The sequence below is a fragment of the Mauremys mutica genome, chromosome 1 (assembly GCF_020497125.1).
Source record: "Mauremys mutica isolate MM-2020 ecotype Southern chromosome 1, ASM2049712v1, whole genome shotgun sequence".
Classification (NCBI taxonomy): domain Eukaryota; kingdom Metazoa; phylum Chordata; order Testudines; family Geoemydidae; genus Mauremys; species Mauremys mutica.
Window position 1 is genome coordinate 160,870,650 of NC_059072.1, and position 19,712 is coordinate 160,890,361.

General features: G+C 49.7%; 1 protein-coding gene across 6 annotated transcripts in view; it reads left to right on the top strand.

Moving 5' to 3' along the window:
- The window catches only part of LOC123360821 (limbic system associated membrane protein), a 1,375,067-nt gene that overhangs the window by 1,347,368 nt on the left and 7,987 nt on the right, over positions 1–19,712 (top strand). Inside the window, exon 8 of one of the 6 annotated variants that reach the window (XM_045001270.1) lies at positions 20–131. The exons of 4 other annotated variants lie outside the window; for them this stretch is intronic. In XM_045001270.1, coding sequence (XP_044857205.1) covers positions 20–114 — 95 coding nt within the window. In that variant the 3' untranslated portion in view covers positions 115–131. Of the gene's footprint in view, positions 1–19; positions 132–892; positions 928–19,712 lie in introns of those variants that run through there. One more of the 6 variants, XM_045001279.1, reaches the window with a different exon arrangement.

Below are 19,712 nucleotides of genomic sequence, written 5' to 3' on the forward strand. Positions count from 1 at the left end.
GCTTCTCCCTCCTGCCCAGGGATTGGGCTCCCTTCTGGGAAGCACAGAGGCTTCTCCTGTTCATGTGGTCACCTGTTCTCTCCCAGCACACTCCCTCCAACACATGGGCCTTAGCACCAAAGCAATTCCAGTGAGTGAACACTTTTCTCATGGACCGTGACTCTGCATTTGGCAAAAACTGGGTGGTCTGGTTGCTTTTAAACAGGATGTCTCTACAAGAGAAAACCATGGGGAAATAGGACCTTTTGAGCAGCACAGACTCTGAGGATCCAACATGGTACAGGGCTTGCCTGCTGAGCAGTCAGAACTGCCTTCCCTTGATCCAGCCAGTCCCAATAAGACAATAAAAAATCCTTTGTTGAGTCCTTGGGTGCTTACAAGGGAGTCAGGCCCCGCCATGCCCCCGGTTCATGCCCAAGAAAAGGAATTGCTTGGCAGGCACCACAGTGTTCTTAGGGCCAAATTCTGCTAACACCAGGTCTGAATTTGATCTTTGCACTCATTATTTGGTCCCCATAATGAAACCAGTTTAAACCACGTTCAAGGTCCCTCGCCATCCCCAGCCATTCTTTAGGATTGGAACTCACTTCCCTAGCAGGGCTCAAAGGAAGGAAGAGTGAAATCCCAAATCACATACACTGCTTTTAAAACACGTTAATTCTTTAGCATGGTTGAGAACTCATAGCACAAACAGACCCAAATGCTTGTTTTGATCTCTGTTCCTGACACCAGAGCAGCCAGAAAATAGAAGTAATTAAAAGACGTGACAAGCATGAGATGCAACATTTTGATCCATCTCTGGATCAGAACTTTCCCAAAGGTCATGGGGTGTTTGGGTTCACAATTCAGGTTGGACTTATCACTGTATAATGGTATATTTGTGTATGACCAGGGTGCACCTCTGTCACTTAACTGGATTGCTGGTTGGCTTCAGTTATCTGCATCTCAGCAGAAGCTCACTTGTTTAAAACCTGCCACCCTAAGCAGAAAGTAGGGCTCAAGAACTCAAAAGGCTTCCATCCGATGTTATCGAGCCAGATTTTCAAACAAGCCCAGCTCCAATTTGGTGAGTACAGCACCAGTGTATGGTGCAGCAACATGGTTGTGGCTTAGGTATGGCTTTGCAGTATGGATGCTCAAACTGGGCTAGGCTAGCTCAGGTCTCAGACCCCCGTGCCAGTCACCTGATCTAACTCTGTGCCGAAGACATACCCTGTGGCACCTAAGGGCATGATCATGTGGGATGCTGAGCTCTTTTGAAAATCTGGCCAATGAAGCAGAAAGGATCAGAGGTGACTACAGCACAAGCCAGGACATCGGGACACCTGGATTCTGTTCCTGGTCTACCATAGACAAACTCATCATTGTGCAAGTTGAAGCTAGACAAATTCAAACTGGGAATAAGATGCACGTATTTAACAGTGAGGGTAATTAACCACTGGAACAACTGACGAATGGGTGTGGGGCATTTTCCATCGCTGGCAATGTTTTCTGAAAATTGGAAGTTGTTCTAAAAGATATATTCTGTGCTGAATAGGAATTAATTTGGGGAAGTCCTGTGGCCTGCATTATGCAGGAGATCAGACTCGATGATCACAATGGTCCCATCTGGCCTTAACGCCTGTGAATCTATGATTCATATGACCTTGGGCAAGTTGCATGTCCTGTCTCATCCTCACCTTCCCCATGTGTAAAATGGGGATAATAATACTGACCTCAGAGGGAGGTGAGAAAATTAATTGAAGTCTAGAAACAGCACCTTGGACTGGGAGCTAGAGCAACTCGAAGTCTTAGTATTATAACAATTAACATTAGCTTGGGCTAACATTTGTCAAGACTGCTCAAAAAACCTCTGTTCCCCATAAAAAAAAATCAGATTCCTCCCCCTCCCCCCCAAAAAAGAGAGAGAGAGAGAAATAGTTTTATTGCTTGCTCTGTTTCTGTACTTTTTGTTCATTAATTTTAATTTAGATTGATTTATTCCAAAATGAGCCCTGGATTGCATATATTTGCATAACCCTCTCCAGCTGCAGTGCTGCGGAGAATCCAATGAGCTGAGTGAGAGGGAGGAGGAGGCTGAGAGCTAGGACTGGAAAGCCTAGGGAAATGCTCTTCAGTTCGACCTTTGCCCTCACTATGGAGTGGCACACACACCTGAAGCCCTTTTCAGCCCCAGTTAGAGCCTAACCTGTTTGTAGCACTGTTTGCTGCACACAGAGCGTAGCTGCAAAACTGCGTTCATGCCTTAGTGCCCTAGATCAGAATATTGGAAAAATCCCCATCTTCATTGAATGGATTAGAAATCACCCCACCCTAGGATAATCAATCCAGGTAATACATGGCCAGGTGTGATCGCTGATAACAGAGTTTGACCTGTAGTGTGGATGGGTTCAGTTTAGACCAGCACTCAGGCTGAATATACCCCTCCAGACCCAAACAATCCAGAGCTTGGCAGGACTACAGAGCCAGCTGTGAAACACACAGCTTGGTATGGCTTTAAACCAGCTCCTGATGCCTCCATGTGAGCATTCAGGGAATAACAATATTGTCTCTTAAACCATTACCCTAAGCTTTTTACTTGGAGGAGTGTGGTGGGGGAATATAAATCTTGTATCAGGTTTATAACAAATACACATAAAGCCCCTGCTCTCTCCCTCTCTCTCTCCCCATCCTTTTTCAGTTGCCTTCCCAGTAGCAGAGACCTGTTGTGAAAAGCTGCACTGAAATTAAAGTAGGGTGGGGAGAGAACAGACATCACTTCTTTTTTTAATCCTTGAATAGAACCGTTCCCCCCTCTCCCATCCTCACCCTCCTTCCTCATTTCCACTTTGCAAACCACTAAGGAATTTGCCTAACAAATTGACCTCCCATCTGGTTATTGTCCCGAGCGAACAGCCTCTCCATTCACTAACCCAGGATGGTAAGTCAGTTTGGGAAGCGTTGGGTTTATCTTCTAGGCTCAGGCACTGCGCTGGGCCCATTCGTGAACTGGTTGCCATTCAGTGCTTGCTCTGTGGTTGATAAAGCACATTACACATGGCTGGGCTTGCATGATTAATACAGCTGTCTCAGCGCTCTCTCGGAAAACAAAAACAACCAGGAAAAAAAAAAAAGAACCTTTTTGCAAGCAAATCAGACTTGCAGAAAAGCAGAGTCCTCCTGGCGCACACACAGGAAGTGCTGTGCCCATCGAAGGACCTAACAAAAGAGGGAGGGTCTGTTTCAAGGAGAACAAGGGGAAATGGGGCTTAGTCTGCCCTTCACGCTTCTGGGAATGGCTATGTTGGGGTGGTAGCAGGAGCAGGGTGCAGGCGGGGAATCAGTGCAAGTGGTTCCTGCGTTGAAGAGGATGCGACATAACCAGTGCACCTTTGTTCAGTCCCAGCCAGGCATCGTATACGGTAGGTGTTGTGGGAGTTGACACACACAAACACACTCACACAAACCAACTTTCCCAACACCTATAGTGGACACACCTACTTGCTCACATGGATATACACACGTAGGCTTATTCAATGCACACACCACCTAGGGCTTGATCCCCAGGTGCTTAGGAACACCTAAAGGGCAACCAGAAGGGATTGTGTGCCATCTTTCCATGCCGCCCCAAACCTAAAGCCAGCTAAGAGACAGTTCGGCGCTCCACCCCCCACCCTCCCGTGAAACTCAGAGTAGCCTCAGGGTTGCTCTAAGTTGTAATGGGTTATAACAGTTCTATAGGGGCTGTGTCCTATCAGGGATCACAAATGCACAACCTGCTCCACCAGGGGGGCTGGGCTAGGCTAGCAGAAAGCCACCATAGCTAGCTGAGATCCGCTCAAGCATTCCCCCACACAAGGGCTGTTTCAGGCAGCTTTAAGACTGCTTTGCACCACTGGAGTACCAATAAGGGGCTTTAGAAGAGGCCAGCATTTGAGCTCTAGAGTGCACACAGAGCCACTCTCACACCCGTATTTACACACACAAACACTCACCCAACAGCTGTAGGACACACCTATCTACTCACACAGGGAGACATACAAACTGACTCACGTGAGAGAGTTATAATTCACCCACGCCAACTCAAACATGAAAACATACAGGGTTGTGTTCACACAACTCACATGACATCTATAGTGTTAGTTATTCTCTCTGTCTCTCTCTCTCTCTCTCACACACACACACACACCCCTCTGTCTAGGGCCTCATTCTCAGTTATTCCATTCCTGCCTCTGGGGTAGAGGTGGAGGTGGGGTGGACAAACAGAGTTTCAAGCTCCAGGCCAGATTCTGCTTCAGTAACATGGAGGGGCCATAAAGGGACCACAGTGGCTAGGGGGAGGCTTCCCCAGGAGCAGGTTAGGTCTGACATACCCAGCACTGCTCTGCTCCTCTTGCAATCCATGGCATGGGGGCATGCTGGAGGCAGGAAATAGAGTGCTTCTGAGCTAGGGAAAAGCCCAATGACAGTCACAAGGAGGCTGCCATAAGTTAGAGCAGCCCCCAAAGCGACTCTAATATTTGTCGGGGACTGTTCTGGCCCCAGCCAGACCCAGAATACAGGAGATGCAGCGCTGGCATAAAGCCACCTTTGCCCCCTCCATCTGGGCTGCACCTTCTGGGCTGCGGTTCCTGAGAGGCATAGCACAGAATCTAGCCCCCACCCCATCCAGGGACTGTGCAGGGCCTTACCTGGCCCGTGGTGCAAGTTAGAGCAGCCTCAGGGAAAGGGGAGCAGCACCCATGTAGAATCCCTGTGTCAGCGCTACATCAGAGGGCATTCTCTGCAGGCCGTTTCCGCCAACAAGAGCAAAGTAAAGGGGCCTTAGTGTGACCGAGGGTCAGGCCCCTGAAGTACACAGATAGCTGTGAACATAAGGGAGACATCCCAGGATCCATACACACACTTTACACCCAACCCTGATCACGACACGCAAAGCAGATGCGCACCTACTCCCGCAAGTGCAGGCACATAGACACTATCCAGCTCATATGCCATCTACTGCATGCACATTGCTACACGCACGTGCTCGCAGAGACACTAACAAAGGCCTGGCCACAAAACAGCGGCCTTGGCATGTCAAGTGGCCAGACCCCACCCCAGGGGAGAGCAAGGCACAAAAGAAGCCTTCACCATAGGGGAAAACAGATCAGTTTTCTGTCAGTCTATCTCCCTGCCCATTTCTGTCCCCTCCCTACTATCCTTCTGTCCCGCTCTCCTTTTTTCCTTCTCTACATCTCTCTGTGCCAACCTCTTGTCCTCTTCTATCTCCCTTCAGACTTCTCTCATTCATGCTCCATTTTCTTTCTCTGGCCGCTCTCCCTATCTGCCTCTGCGCATGCCTACACAAGACCTCGAGGTGTAAATGGAGCTCCTTGAGCTGTGGGATCCCAGCTCAAGGAGACATGCCCATGCTGGTTCTGATCCAGCTAGCACGCTAAACACGTCACCATGGCAGTGCGAGTCGCAGAAGGAGATACCCCAAGTACCTAGCATCATGGACAGGATTGTACTTGAGAGGTAGCTAGCCCCTCTCACTGCTTGTGACGCGATGGCTATTTTTAGCATTCTAGCTTGATCACAGCTAGTGCAGATGTGTCTCCTCAAGCTGGGAATCAGCCCCTGGTCAAAGTTCAGACATATCCTCCATCACTTCCTTTCTAGCTCTCTCTGCGCCGGCCTCTGTCTCACTCAGTACCCCTGTCACTAAGACTACTCCCCTGTCCCCACTTCCTTGCTTCTCATTCTGCCCCACTCTCTGTTTCGCATTCTATCTCTCCCCTTAAGCCCCATCTCTGCCCGCTCTCCTGCTCCACCACCTTCCAGCCACTGTACTTCACTCCGCACACCTATCCCCTAACCTGTCTCCATGCCCCTACTGCCCATCCTCCACCCCATGGACACATGCACACAATTCACGCCCATGAAAACCTGGCACACCAAAGGATTTCATTTGATGCCTAGTGCAGCTATGCACGGAGATGGGTGGTGGGGTAAACACAGACTGGGCATCTATTCAGCTGACACTGCATGCCCAGTGCTGTGGGATCCAGGCTATGTGCTCTGCACTGAGAAGCCGGACTGTGTTCAGCACTGGCTGGCTGCTGAGGGGATGGGACACGCTGGTGCACACATGCGCCATCAGCTGGAAATCTGAATAGGGAAGGGATTCATTCTCTCCGAGAAGCTTGTGGTGGGGAGAAAACTCAGATCGACCCAGGAATGGCCCAGGGGAGCGACTCTGGGTAACATGGTCCCCAGCTGTTTTGCTTGTAGAATCAGATCTTTAGATGGAGGGATCAAGGGCTCAGTAATGCATTTGGGAGAAGCAGTATGCCAGGTTCTTGATAAATCAACATTAGTTGCTCAGAGAATGAACGAGGAGAGGGGCAGAGGGGATTTTCTTAGCCGTGGTAAAACCCTAGAACTTCCTGAAATCTACAGGAAAAAAATAGGTTAGCCGTGAGAGAAACTCATCTACCTGGCTAGGAGCCATATTTGGTCTTCTAGTCATAGGCTTTGTTAGCTAGGACAGCGGTCCCCTTCTACAGCAGCTATAGCAATATGGACAGGCTCTAGCAAGCTAGGGGGAAAAGGCCCTCTCTAGAACATCATGAACAGTTGCTAGCTCACTGTGGATGAGCTCTAGATTGGGGTAATCGCTAGCTCATGCAGAGGACCTGGCTGCCTCCTGAAAAGCCAGCGCATTGGCTGTGTAGACATGAGGCCCACCCAATGCCCTAACTCAGAATTTAATCATAAGACCCCCCCCCCACCAGGGAATATAAGCAGCAACAACAGGTCCATAGGTATTAACTGACAGTGAGAATAAGGTACAAGCATGCTGCAACCAGAGTGGTGTGTGAATTGTGTCTTTTTCCCCAAAGCACAAAGGCAGGTTGGAAAGAAAAAAAAAAAAAAACCACAACCAAGCAAGCCCTAGTAAGTAGAAGCTGCTAATCCCTAAAGCCTCAAAGTAGAGTGCAGAGCCTTGGAAGAAAGAAATTAATAACTTTCAAAGTATGACCTTGAAAATGGAATTAACAGTATTCCTCCCTTTTAAGCCTCCATGATAATAAAGATTTCATCTTCGGAAGCCCTGGCAAAGAGAGTCAACAGACTAGAAAAATGACTTCCTGCAGAGGAACTGGCATGTGTAAAAACCTGGCCACCGCAGGCTGTGGCGGGAGAGGGCGGTGGGGAAAGAGAGAGACAGCTTTTGTCCGGCCCCTGTTCCTTTTTCAATAGTGGATGGTTCTGTTCTTTCCCTGCAACCACTCCTGTCCCAAGACATGCCCAAGAGACGTTGCTAGATAAGCATCAGTGAATGTCTTTGTAAACAGAATTGGCCTCTGATGCTGTGGAGTCACAAAAATCTTTGGTGCTCCCTGAAATACAGTCTCCCAGGCCTGCTAGATATTTTTCCTCCCATAATTTCTCAACTACAGACAGACACACACACACACACCTGTCTCTCCTCCAAAAAAAAGAGTCATAGGGCCCAGTTCTCCTCTCACACTGGTTTGACATTAAATTCAGTGGAGTGACACCTGACTTACGCCAATGTACATGAAAGGAGAATCACACTCAGGTTTCGGAAGTCACAGCTCCATATTGGCTCCCTCAGATCACTGAGCCTGGGAACCTGGCATGTGAGGCCATGGGGAGTCCCTTTACCAGTAGACAGCTGAGAAGGCATGGGGAGGGGCTATAGCGAGCCCCTCTGCAGATGAGAGGCTGTGGTTGCCCTTTGGGGATGAATCTGTTATGTGTGTGCAGTTGTGACTCCTCTGTAGTGTGATACAAGTGACCATAGGTTCAATTCCTGGGGATCCATCTGTGGTGTCTGTGCCATTTGAGTGCTGTGCTCTGTGCAGTTGAAGGACTTTGGTGGGGGGTTCACTCTCAGCCCAGGCTAGATCCTGCAGCCATTGAGTGAGTAGTGGGATTGTGTGGAGTGGCAGGTCAGTCCAAGGCCTGGGGACAATAGATTAGTCTCTGTGCATGGATCTGCTAATTACAAATTGCTGCCTACACCCTGAAGGCAAGGGTTGGCCCCACCCTACTTACAGGTCCCAGTGGGGCTCTGTGTTCCCCATCCCAGTTATAGGAAAGAACTGGGGTCCGTGTTGCAGGGTGGGGATGTGGGATGGACAGGTTTCTGACTAACACCACATTCGCCTCAGGTCACAACTTTCGAACATCCAGAAGGCTGTGTGGCCAGAAGCTTCTGTACAGCACATTCTGGTTTTTCAGGGTTGCCGACGAAGTGTCAGTAGCTCAGTGAAGTTGGACGTTAGGGCCACTCCTCTCCAGGTCTTCCATTGCAGAGTTAGACCACAGTCCACAGATGATAATGACATGTAGAGCTGCTGGTTGGAACAGGCCGGATTTAACCTCCGCTTCCCAGCTGAGGGGGTGAGACAGCAATCACCTGGGAACTAGGGAGGGAGGGATGGAGTGATTGCTAGGTAGGTAGATAGCAGACGTCTGCTTGGGCCAGTTGCTGGTATCATTTCATGTGGACTCTGGGTTCCTCTCCTGGTGCCCAACTGTCTCATTTGGAGGAGGTGGGGACATTTCTGGGTGCATCTGACCCAGATCCCCAAATGCAATCATCCCCGAAACGTTGGGATAAGATCTGCACATGGGCTTGTCTCCAGTTTGCAGCGCTGTGCACAGGTTAGCTCTGTTTGTCCTCATTTTTGCCTTCGGATGCCACCTTGTGGGGAAACATGGTGTAGCGCCCTTGCTATTAACCTGCATTTTTTAACCCTGCTTTGCCACTTCGTGGCAGGATCTAGCTAAGCTCTGAGGGGGAATTTGGGGAAGGGGGCGGGGGAGAGTGAATGCCAGAATGCCAGCTAATAGTGCCCTCTTTGTTTTCCCTGGGAGCATTACGTGTGGCTGAGATAGGATGAAGTAGATCAGCATATAACACCAATGGCCTGGCCCAAGCAATTTGGGGAATCTGTCCCAAGGTGTCCCCATTTCCAACACCCCAAGGCTTAGAGACAGGTGGCACTAAAAAAAAATATCAACCCCCCTCCCCCCCTGCAAAGATGCACAGGATCCACCAAGATGTGGACAAGGCAGCGTACAGTGCCAGGGGATGGCAAGCACACTGAGAAGAAAGGAGGAGAGGTCCCACTGACTGATGACCATCCCATCCCAGAGTTCATAGCATGCCTTCTCTGACACCTCTCCCACACACCTGAGCCAGCATTGTCCCCGTCTCATTAATCAGATCCCGGAGCTTCGTTTCCATACCATCAGCCCCCCTCTCCTAACCATCACATTCTCTAGCCATAACATGCCTATTCTTGACTCATCCTCATATCATAGCCAGCCCTTAGCTACCGTTGCTCTCATACCTTTCCCATCACATCAACCCATCCTTGAGCAGGCGTCATCTCCCTGTCCATACCCATCAGAACTCTTAGCCAGCATCAGCCCATACTTATCACACAGCTGAGCAGTCACCACCCCTGTATTGTAACCAACATACCAGTGGGCTGGTGGTGCCCCTTTCCAGAGCCATCACATCTCTGAGTTGACAGCACCAGCTTCCCACACCTACCTCTGCTGGCCTCACTCCGCATATGGACACTGATCTGCTTCCGATGGGCAATAATTGGCCAATGTAACACTTCAGGGATTGCCTTCTGGATTCAGTCACTGGCTGGCTGGAAAACAGCTGATGCCATTTCAGAGCTCCATCAGGTGACAATGTCACCCATGCATTGCTTTTATGGCCAGAAGGGACCACTGTGATCATCTCGTCTGACCCCCTGTGTAACACAGGCCAGAGAATTTAACCCTGTGATTCCTGCATCTATTCCGTTCTGGCATTTGAGCCTATTTTTTAGAAAGATATGTCATTGCATAGCTTATGTGTCAGCCCATCCCTCAGCTGATCTGACTTTCTCTTTGTCTCAGCCCATGACCACTCACTAACTCAGACGGTGTCTGGGTGGCGACTTGTAGCCCAGTAGCTTGGTGCTTGATATGTGGTGGCCTCGGATCAGCTGAATGTGTAGCTTCTCACTCAACTCATTCTTTGACAGACCACAGCATCCCAGCACCTCCCTGTGCAGGACTGAGTAGATGCCAGAAAACTCCCCCACCTGGGCAAAGGCCTTTCTCAGACAGGTTACTCTCTCCAGCGATTGGACTGCCAAGAGCAATGCCTGAAGGACAGACTCTATATAGTGTCTTGTCAAAAGCTAGGCCCAAAGAAATGTAGCTGGCCCAGCAACATAAAGGACTAATATCTTGCTTTGCCATGCCATGCCATGCCTCTAGCTAAACTAGGCCACAGGGCATAGTGGCCCTTCACAAATACATGGGGGGAAAGCACGGGAACAGATTGTTTCTAGGTCACAAGTGACATGAGTTTGGTGATACACATCAAAAATATGTCATGAATTTTGGCACCAGCTGGTAATTTCTGTTGTGGCGCGGCCCATGTTTGGAATAACTGGGGCTGCTACAGATCAGGCTCAAGGGCATTGGCAGAGTTATGTGGGGAGCCCAGCACTGGAATAGCAGGGGTGGGGCTGTGGGGCAGGCGTGAGGGGCATTGGCAGAGTTGTGTGGGGAGCCCCAAACTGGAATAGCAAAGGGATGCTGCAGAGCATGCTGAAGTACCTTGGTGGTGCTTTGAATATTTTGATTGTTAACCCTGGAAAGCCAGCACAGCTCAGTGAAAAGGAGCTGAGGGTGCATCATCAACAGAATTTTTCACTAAGGTCCAGCTCCAACTTAGGCACTCAGCATTGCAATGCCTAATCCCTAGGTGGGCTGCTGCCTTCTGGAATCCACAGCCCTGAGTCAGGTGTGCAGGACCTGATCCTCCAAGCTATTTAGATGCCTAACCCTGTGACATTCTGAGATGCAATGAAGAGTTGTGGCCCCTCTTACCCTGTAACCGCAAGTGCCTCACAATGCTCTGCCACTGTGGCTCTCTGCCTGGGATGCCCACAGTCAGCCCCAAGCATGCCCTCTGTGTCTATGTACTGGGCAGCCCTGGTGCAACACTTTGGATCCTGGTGCATTACTACAATACCACAGCCTTCCACTGGCCTCCACCAGCCTTGGCTAATGACTGATATGGTGACTCCACACTCTCCCCAGCCCCACATTTTCCCCAAAAAATGTTTTAAAATGTTCAGCCCTGTTCTGGAACAAGCAGAGGAATGTTAAAGGCTGTTATTCCTTTAAGGAGTCAGTAGTGAACAGTTTGTTACTTTAACTGGAGTTACCAAACAGTTCAGTTAAAATAAAACAAGTCTATTTAATGACAAAGAGAGAGATTGTAAGTGAGTACAACTATAAGGCTTAAAGTCAGAAATGGTTACAAGAGAAATAAAGATAAAAACGCTTTCTAATACCTAAAACGTAACAAGCTAGACTTGGGTCAAGGTAAAAGCCTCACCACATGCTTCCATCTAGATGGCTGACCAAACCCCTGCGTCCGGCGCTGTGCCCCAAAGTCAAAGGGCTGGTACCTTTGTCTTCTTAGGTGAAAGATAGATAATTGCGGGTGGTGGGGGTTCCTTGCCCCTCTCATTTATAGGCCAATGAACCTTTGCAATGGATTCTCCTGAGGGGTACCCCTCAAAGTAAAGTTTATTCAAGCTGTGAGGACGGTGACATGGAGTCTGGTGGTGAAGGAAGCTCCATGCTCTTTGCTCCCCCACTTGTTTGCTAATTAGCTTATAGCTAACGTGTAAAAATGGCCCTTCGTTGTCTTTGCCTGCCTCAAATACACATTCCTTTGTCCAAGCAGGCCTGTTTAACCAAATCCCCCCGACGAGCCTGGCTTGAACACATTTAAGTTACGGTATCATTCCAGCATGCATCCATAACTCTGATTAGACATTGCGTACATACAGCACACCAGAAATTGGTCCAGGCGTTGTTAGTTTTCAAATGATACCCTGCAAGGTGTCTGTTGTACAAAGATTATTACAATGGTGGGAGGAGGCAAATACAGAGGTGCCTGGGGTCACAAAGTCCCACTCACTTCAGTGGGAGGTCAATGCCTAAGTGTACTTGAGGATCTGGGCCTCAGGCAAAGAATGGGGAGCATCGGGTGGCTAAGAGATCTCAGAAGCCAGCAGGCTGAGTGGTGAGCTGCCTAAGGCAGCCAGCAGGAAATGCTGAGGGGTGGAGCAGAGAGAGGAGCGAGGTAGAGGCCCCTAAATAGTTGACCTGGTCCACCTGACTGACAGGTCAGACATAGGCACCTCCCTCTGCTCAGGCGTCTCAGCCAAGAACACTGTCCTGGAATGAGGCACCTGCGCCAGGTCAGCTGCTTAGGTAGCCCATGCCCCAGCAGCCCAAACACTCATTCTCCTGCGCACACTCAATACTTTTGTGATGCTCACCAGACATTTTTCTGTGACCCCCCTGGCTGTTTTTTGTGGGGGCGTTATGCTGCCCCTGCTCCCCACCAGTGGTCTGGCTCAAGCTCTCCAGCTGCAGGGCTGATAGGTGTCAGGTGTTAGGCAGGGGGCTCAGGCCCCACTGGTGAGATAGGTGTCACCCACCTAGTTTGAGAATTCTGCTTTGGAGATGCTGGGGCTTTGGCTGGAGCAATGGCTCTGAGTTGCTCATTGGCTGCGGGGTGGCAGCAGTGCCTAGAATGCATTGAATAGGCCAACCAATGGAAACCAATGTGCCTAGAGGACTTAGGCACCTACAGAGCTTGGGAGCAGGTTTTGAACATGTCAGTGGTGCCTAAAATGATGGATTTAGACACCTAGAGATGCAGCTACGAGCCTAAATATCTTTGAGAATCTGGGCCTGTGTGTCAATCGATTCTGTCTGTGCAAACCCTCTGAAAACAATGGCATCACACAGGTGTTCTGGAAGGCAGAATCTAGCCAGCAGAACCTTTATCACTAGTGATGCATGAGAAGGAAAGAGGCAAGCTAGATTCTCAAGTCCCACACTGAGGGTAGGGTGACCAGATAGCAAGTGTGAAAAATCAGGAGGGGAGTAGGAGGTAATAGGCGCCTACATAAAACCAAGCCCTGAATATCAGGACTGTCCCTATACAGTTGGGACATCTGATCACCCTAGCTGACGGTGAAGTTAGCTAAACCAGCTTTTAATTTGTAAAGTGACCCATTTGCTTTGGAGTCACTGAGCGATAGGAAACATGGAGCCTGTTGATGCATTTTAACAGAGTCACTTTGCATAGGAGAGCCAGGTGCAAAGCTGCAAATATATGTATGGTTCAGGAGATGTGTAAACATTGTGGCCTTTTTCCACTCTGTTTCCTCCCACTTCCAGTTCATTTGCTCCTATTCTCTCAAGCTTTTCAGCCCCTTGGGTGAAATTTCAAGGTTATTTGGCAAATTCCTCAAATGTTCCCATTAGTCTTTCATCTGAAACCCAGTTTCCTTCCCTGGCTTAATTGAAAGAAACACCTTTCACATGTGGTGAATAGTCATGAACTCAACTGTGCTACCAAATAACAAGGGAGAAAGTGTAAAGCAGGATGTCAGCATGCAAGCCACTGTCACAGAACACAGGTTCTAGACCCGGAGTGGGAAATGAAAGAGGTACTGGTTGCTGTAAACCAAGCACCTCTGTAGAAATGTAAAGCAGACACTTCTGAGTTGGGTAGAAAGGGTGAACCCAAACCTCATCTGTGAACTCAGGTATTTAAGATTTGGTTTATAATCCAATTTTGGTAGCATGAGCTAATCTCTGGTCTCAGACAGACAAATGAGTGTACACTGACCCTTGAAGAGATATAAGATGCAAGTTGATTAGTGCAATGGCTTTTTGCTTCTGGAGCCCTTCACTAAAATCTATTTGAGGTGATACAAGTGGTAGGAGTCAGGTGATCAGCTCTAAGCTTGCATTTTGTGCATGTATTCCCATAAAAAAGATCCTTTGCACATTTCAGCACCTGTCGTCTATCTTCTCAGGATTCGAATAGCAGAGGGGTACTGTAGGTCAGGAGTGAGAGGCCTTGGCAGAGCTGTGTGGGGAGCCCAGGGTTACAAGTTGGTGCTTGGGTGCAAAACTGGGGCTCATTGGCATAATGGAGAATCATTGGTGGGCTGAAGGACAGAGCTGAAATTTGCATAAAACCTGGCTACTTGATATTTGGGTGAAGCCAGTGCTAGCAGTTCTTCAGCTTCTTGAGAAGGCGAGTTTACTTGGAGACAAGATGAAACTGTACATACTGTAGCAGCAAGAGGTGTGGATCTAAAATAAGGAGACATTTAATGATGAGCAGAGGGAGCCCACAAATATACTCACAAAAGTGTTTGGAATAGCCTAAATTGACGGGTATAATTTTAATACTCAGCTGGGTCTTGCTGTAGTGGGTAACAATGGGCAGCAGGTGGCGCCAAAGACTATAGCATCAGCCTCTCTGTGTTTGAAGTGGAGCCCTCATACAAATGGCTCATATTTGCTTCATGCCTGGGTGTGGTTCCTTCCACCCCACAAGAACATGCAACAGCTGCCACTGGCCTTCCTTCCCTGCCTCTCCCTTCCCAGGGACTTTGCCGTCTATTTTCCTGGAATGAGGTCACATGGGCATGGTAGGTGCTGGCGGCATTCAGGGAGCATGGATGAGGGGTTAACTGTAGAGCAGTAAAATCTGGATCTAGATCCAGATAGTGAACACCCCATAGCTCAAGCCCTTTCTTGCAGCAGGGGTCTCCTGCAAAACTGTGCTCTGGATTTGAATCGCAGTCCCCCACAAAGTTTTGGGGCTATTCAGATTTGTGGTCAGGAATGATGAACTACCACCAGCTTCCTCAGCTCGGAGTCCATCAGGTCTCAGATGGGATAGGAGGTGAAAGGACACCTTAGAGAAGGTTGGCAGCTGTCCTGTAAAACAGGGACTGAAGGGGGAAGAGTTGTTTCTATGGACCAGATGTCTTCAGACAAGGCTCAGGTGTGAAGTACAGTCCATTAAAGTTGAGTAGAGAAATGTGGCAATCCAGAAAGGGTGGGATGGGGCTAGACAGGTGGTCTGATCTGTTCAGCTAAGATCCAAACTGGATCCCAGTGTGGATCCCAATGACTTGGCCAGGCTGAAAACAACCAGGAAGATTTGGTAATGTCAGAAGTGATTGTGTCCCATGCATACAAAACCACACAAGTGCCTTTACACAGAGACTGACACAACTCCACATAGTCACAGCAACATGTGTCTATACGACTGCCAGGGCTGGTTGGGAAATCTGTTTTATTTCCTGCATAATTTTCAGTTAAAGCAAAAAAAGTTTCATTGTCATCTAATTTTTTCACTGAGTTTTGGCATTTTCAGTTTTTTGATGAAATCCAAAAAATTTCAAGAAAAACAGACATTTTTGTTGAGGAATTCTGCAGCAAAAAATGTTCACCTCGCGCTATCAGTGACACACAGAGACTAAATAGAGCTACACACAGTGATTCCCGTGGCGACATGCAGGCTGGGGCTGCTTTGAACTGCTGCAGTGACTCCAAACAGCCAAGAAGCCAGCTTAACTAGCTACCTGGAGTCTCCTCCTGGTAGGCACCATGACTGGGGAAAAGGAGGCATGGTCTCTACACTTAGTCTCCAGTGATCCTTGCAGTGGAAGGACGCAGACAGCCACACAACTACACACAGCCCTACTGCAGCCCAGTACAGCTCCACACAAACCACAGCAGACAACAGCACAGCTACACACGGACCCACTGCAGACCAACATAGCTACACACAGACTCATAGCAGACATCCACACAACTACACCCTGACCCACTACAGACCAATACGGCTACACACAGATCACAGCAGCCAACACAACTACACACAGACCCACTGCGCAGACAGCCGCACAACTACACATGGACCCACTGCAGACATGAACACAACTGCATGCAGATTTATTGCTGCACACAGACACTGATAAGACTACATAGGACTACTGCACTACAGCTACACATAGACAGACTGACATGACTACACACACAACCCACTATCACCTACAAAGACTCTAGTAGTTGCACACAACTTCACAGGACTCACACAACTTCACACAGTTGCTCATCCACAGAGATGGCCTTACATGCACACTGGAATACAGTCTTCATCATACAACCATATACTCACTGATGCTACTGAGCATGAGCGTGAACTGGCACAACCATATCCCCTGCCAGCCTCACCACCCTGCATCCCCTCCTAGAGATTCCCAGGCCCTGGTGCATCCTCCCAGGCTCATGTTTTCTTTCTGTATTCCCCCGTCTCATCCCTCCCTGGCCTGTGTTGGGGATGAGGCTTGTAACAGAGCCCTGGATGGGAGATTGTGAAGATGGAGCAGGCCAGTCTGTAGACTCACCTGAGACGTGACACTGTGAACCCTGCTCCTGGAGGCCCAGTACCATAGGCAGCTACTACTCTAACTTGGTTACAGATGATGCCATTGGAAAGCACATCACACACGCTCTTACATATCCACTCATGCCTGCATGGAGACTCATATCATGACATGCATGTGTTCCATATCGACCCATTGGTACCTACACAGACACTGTTATCTGAGCAGTCTCACACACACACCACTATAGAGACTCACAATGCATAATGTACACCATTCCATGGGGGCGGCATGCACACACTCACACATACACATATCTATGCACTGATATGAATGAAATCACTAGAAAACACACGTCTTCACAGGCTCACAGATGCATAACGTATATCAATCCCTGGAGGCACATACACCTTCATACACTGGTATGTGCACAATCATCAGCACACACACAAGCAGGAACACACACCTATATCTGTACAGGCCTACCTATAAATACTGCACATCAATCCACGGTGCATGGAACACTAGCACAAATCTATGCACTGGTATGTGTGACATCGCCACAACACACACCTTTATGAACACACACACACACACACACACACAGTGATGAGCTGCCAAAATATTAACAACCGGTTCCCTCCTCCTCACCCCACGAGGGGGTCATGCCCCCCCCCGGGGACTCCTGCCCCCCATGTTCCTTGACAGCCCCCCCGGGACCCCTGCGCTATCCACCCCCCCTTCCCTGTCCCCTGACTGCCCCCTGCTACCCCATCCACCCCCTTCTCTCATTCCTGATGGCACCCCGGGACCCCTACCCCATCCAACCACCCCTTCTCTCTGTCCCCTGACTGTCCCTGGAATCCCTACCCCTGACTGCCCCCCACCGCCCCATCCAACCCCTGCTCCTTCCTGACTGCCCCCCCGGGACCTTTGCCCCCGTTCAATCCCCCTGTTCCTGTCCTCTGACCGCTCCCACACTAATCCACCCCACCAACTCCCCTGTGCTCTATCCAACACCCCCTCCCTGCTCCCTTACCGTGCTGCCTGGAGGTGCGGGCCGGGCTGGGCCGGGGCTGGGACCAGAGCCGCCCGGCTGAGGTCAGGGCCGGACCCGGGGGCCGGGCAGGAACCGCGCCACCCGGCGAGGTCGCAGCCGGACCCGGGGGCCGGGCAGGAGCCACGATGCGCCGCCCAGCCGAGTTCGGGGCCGGACCCGGGGGCTGGGCAGGAGCTGCGCCGCCTGGCAAGGTCGCAGCCGGACCTGGGGGCTGGGCAGGAGCTGCGCCGCCTGGCAAGGTCGCAGCCGGACCTGGGGGCTGGGCAGGAGCTGCGCCACCTGGCGAGGTCGCAGCCGGACCTGGGGGCCGGGCAGGAGCCATGCCGCCCGGCGAGGTCGCAGTCGGACCCAGGGCCGGGCGGCGCGGCACCTGGAGCCCTCCTCCCGCTGGCGCCCCGCCCCCCGGCCCCAGCTCACCTGATGGAAGCCGCTGCTTCTTTCTCAGCCCTCCCAGGCTTCCCGCGCGAACAGCTGATTCGCGGGAAGCTGGGGAGCGGGAGGAGAAGCCGGAGGAGGTTCAGAAGAGGAGGCAGAGGCGGAATGAGGTGAGCTGGGGCTGGGGGAAGGGTAGGGAGCTGCTAGAGCTTTTGTTAAATTTAAAAGCCCTTTTCGAACCAGTTGTCCCTGGTGGGACAACCAGTTCTAAACGGGCTTCTAAATTTAACAACCGGTTCCCGCGAACTAGTGGGAACCGGCTGCAGCTCACCACTGCACACACCCCTGCATAGCCTCACACCTGCATACTATACATCTATAATGTTCATGCACCAATGCACAGCTCTGTGCCCATAATCACATATATGCATATTATAGCTGAATTATAAAAATCCTGCCTCACAGACATTTTTGTGAATAAAAGCCCACTAGTGCGTTCACTGTGATTTGTGGGGTCAGATTATTCATTATTCATGACTGTTCAGTCAACCGCTGGCTGCAAATGCTCTCAAAAGTTCAGCAATGATTGGTCTCAGGATTTGTATTGAGTTAAGTGCACTATTCACTCTTGAGCCTTCCCTTGTTTAAAAAGTTTCTGGCACCCAGCCAGAGTGCAGAAACAGTACCATGTGACTTAGGTGACCAGCTTCACTAGATGCACGGTGAATAGCTGAAGAAGCAGCCCATAGGCTGAAAATGATACGGTCCACGTGATTTGACATAAACTTTGTAATAATGAAAAAAATGGGATCAGATCACTAACAGCTGGCTGACTAAACAAAGAGCTATGATAGTAACAAATCTCATCTGGGAAAAGGCTACAGAATTGCATGAATAATGAGAACCTCTCTATCGGGTTTGTTTCGCTTAAGCACCATATAGACTTGAATAGAGAATTATATCTCTGCTATACAATTCTGTAGCATGGCTCAAAAACCCCTATAGATTCTCATTCTCTATTACATTTTATAGGTTTTCAAGGCAATTTCTGTAGAACTCTAGTGGTTCCATCCCTATTAAATACTCAGAGTGTCCTGTAAAGGATATTTTTCACAATAAACAGTTCTTCCTGCTGAAATGAACATGTCTTTTTAGGCAGCCTGATTGTCCCCCATGCACCATACACTTGTCCATACAGACACATGCCCCATAAATACATCACACTGTTCCTGCACAACCACACACGAGCATGGGCAGGTGCTGACATGTATAGGATGTACGCTTATCACACACACCGTGGTATAACAAGTTACCACTGTCTGGGGCTACAGGGAGAATGTCAAGCCAAATCTCTGCCTTAAAAACAGTCCAGGAAGGAGAGCCACAAATGGGAGGATGAATGAGATGTCACTTGTGTTGGGACATAATATTCTTGTAGCACGTCTGCATTATTTCTTGCTGCAGTGCCAAGCTTGTCGACTTCATTCCCCACCCCTGTGAAAATCAAAGCTTTCGTGGGACTCCCTTCTCCCTTCCCCATAGGTGCAGCACCACAGGGTCATAACAGTTACATGGAAATTGTTCCTCCTCCTGATTAACAAACAAATAATGACGGCACCTCCCCTGGGACTGAAGGCATTTGCTGATTGGTTCCACGTTTCATTGATTGGCACGCTGTGATGAATTGGCCCCTGAGGAGTAGGCATCTGGCTGCAAACAGACATCATCAACATGCAGAATTAGAACAAGTCCTGGCATTCAAGGGCCACCACAAGGAGGGAGGTGAAAAGAACAGCCATGTTGCCATCGCTAGCGAAATCTAGAGCAGGATATAACAGCTTGTTTACTGAGGAGCTCACAGCAGCTCTCCAACAGGCCCAACTTCTCCCAGCAGGTGGCATTGTAAGGAAGGGTGCTGGATGTGGGAAGCCTCACAGCTACTCCAGTATCAGCCTCTCCCAGCAGGAGGTGCAAGAGGG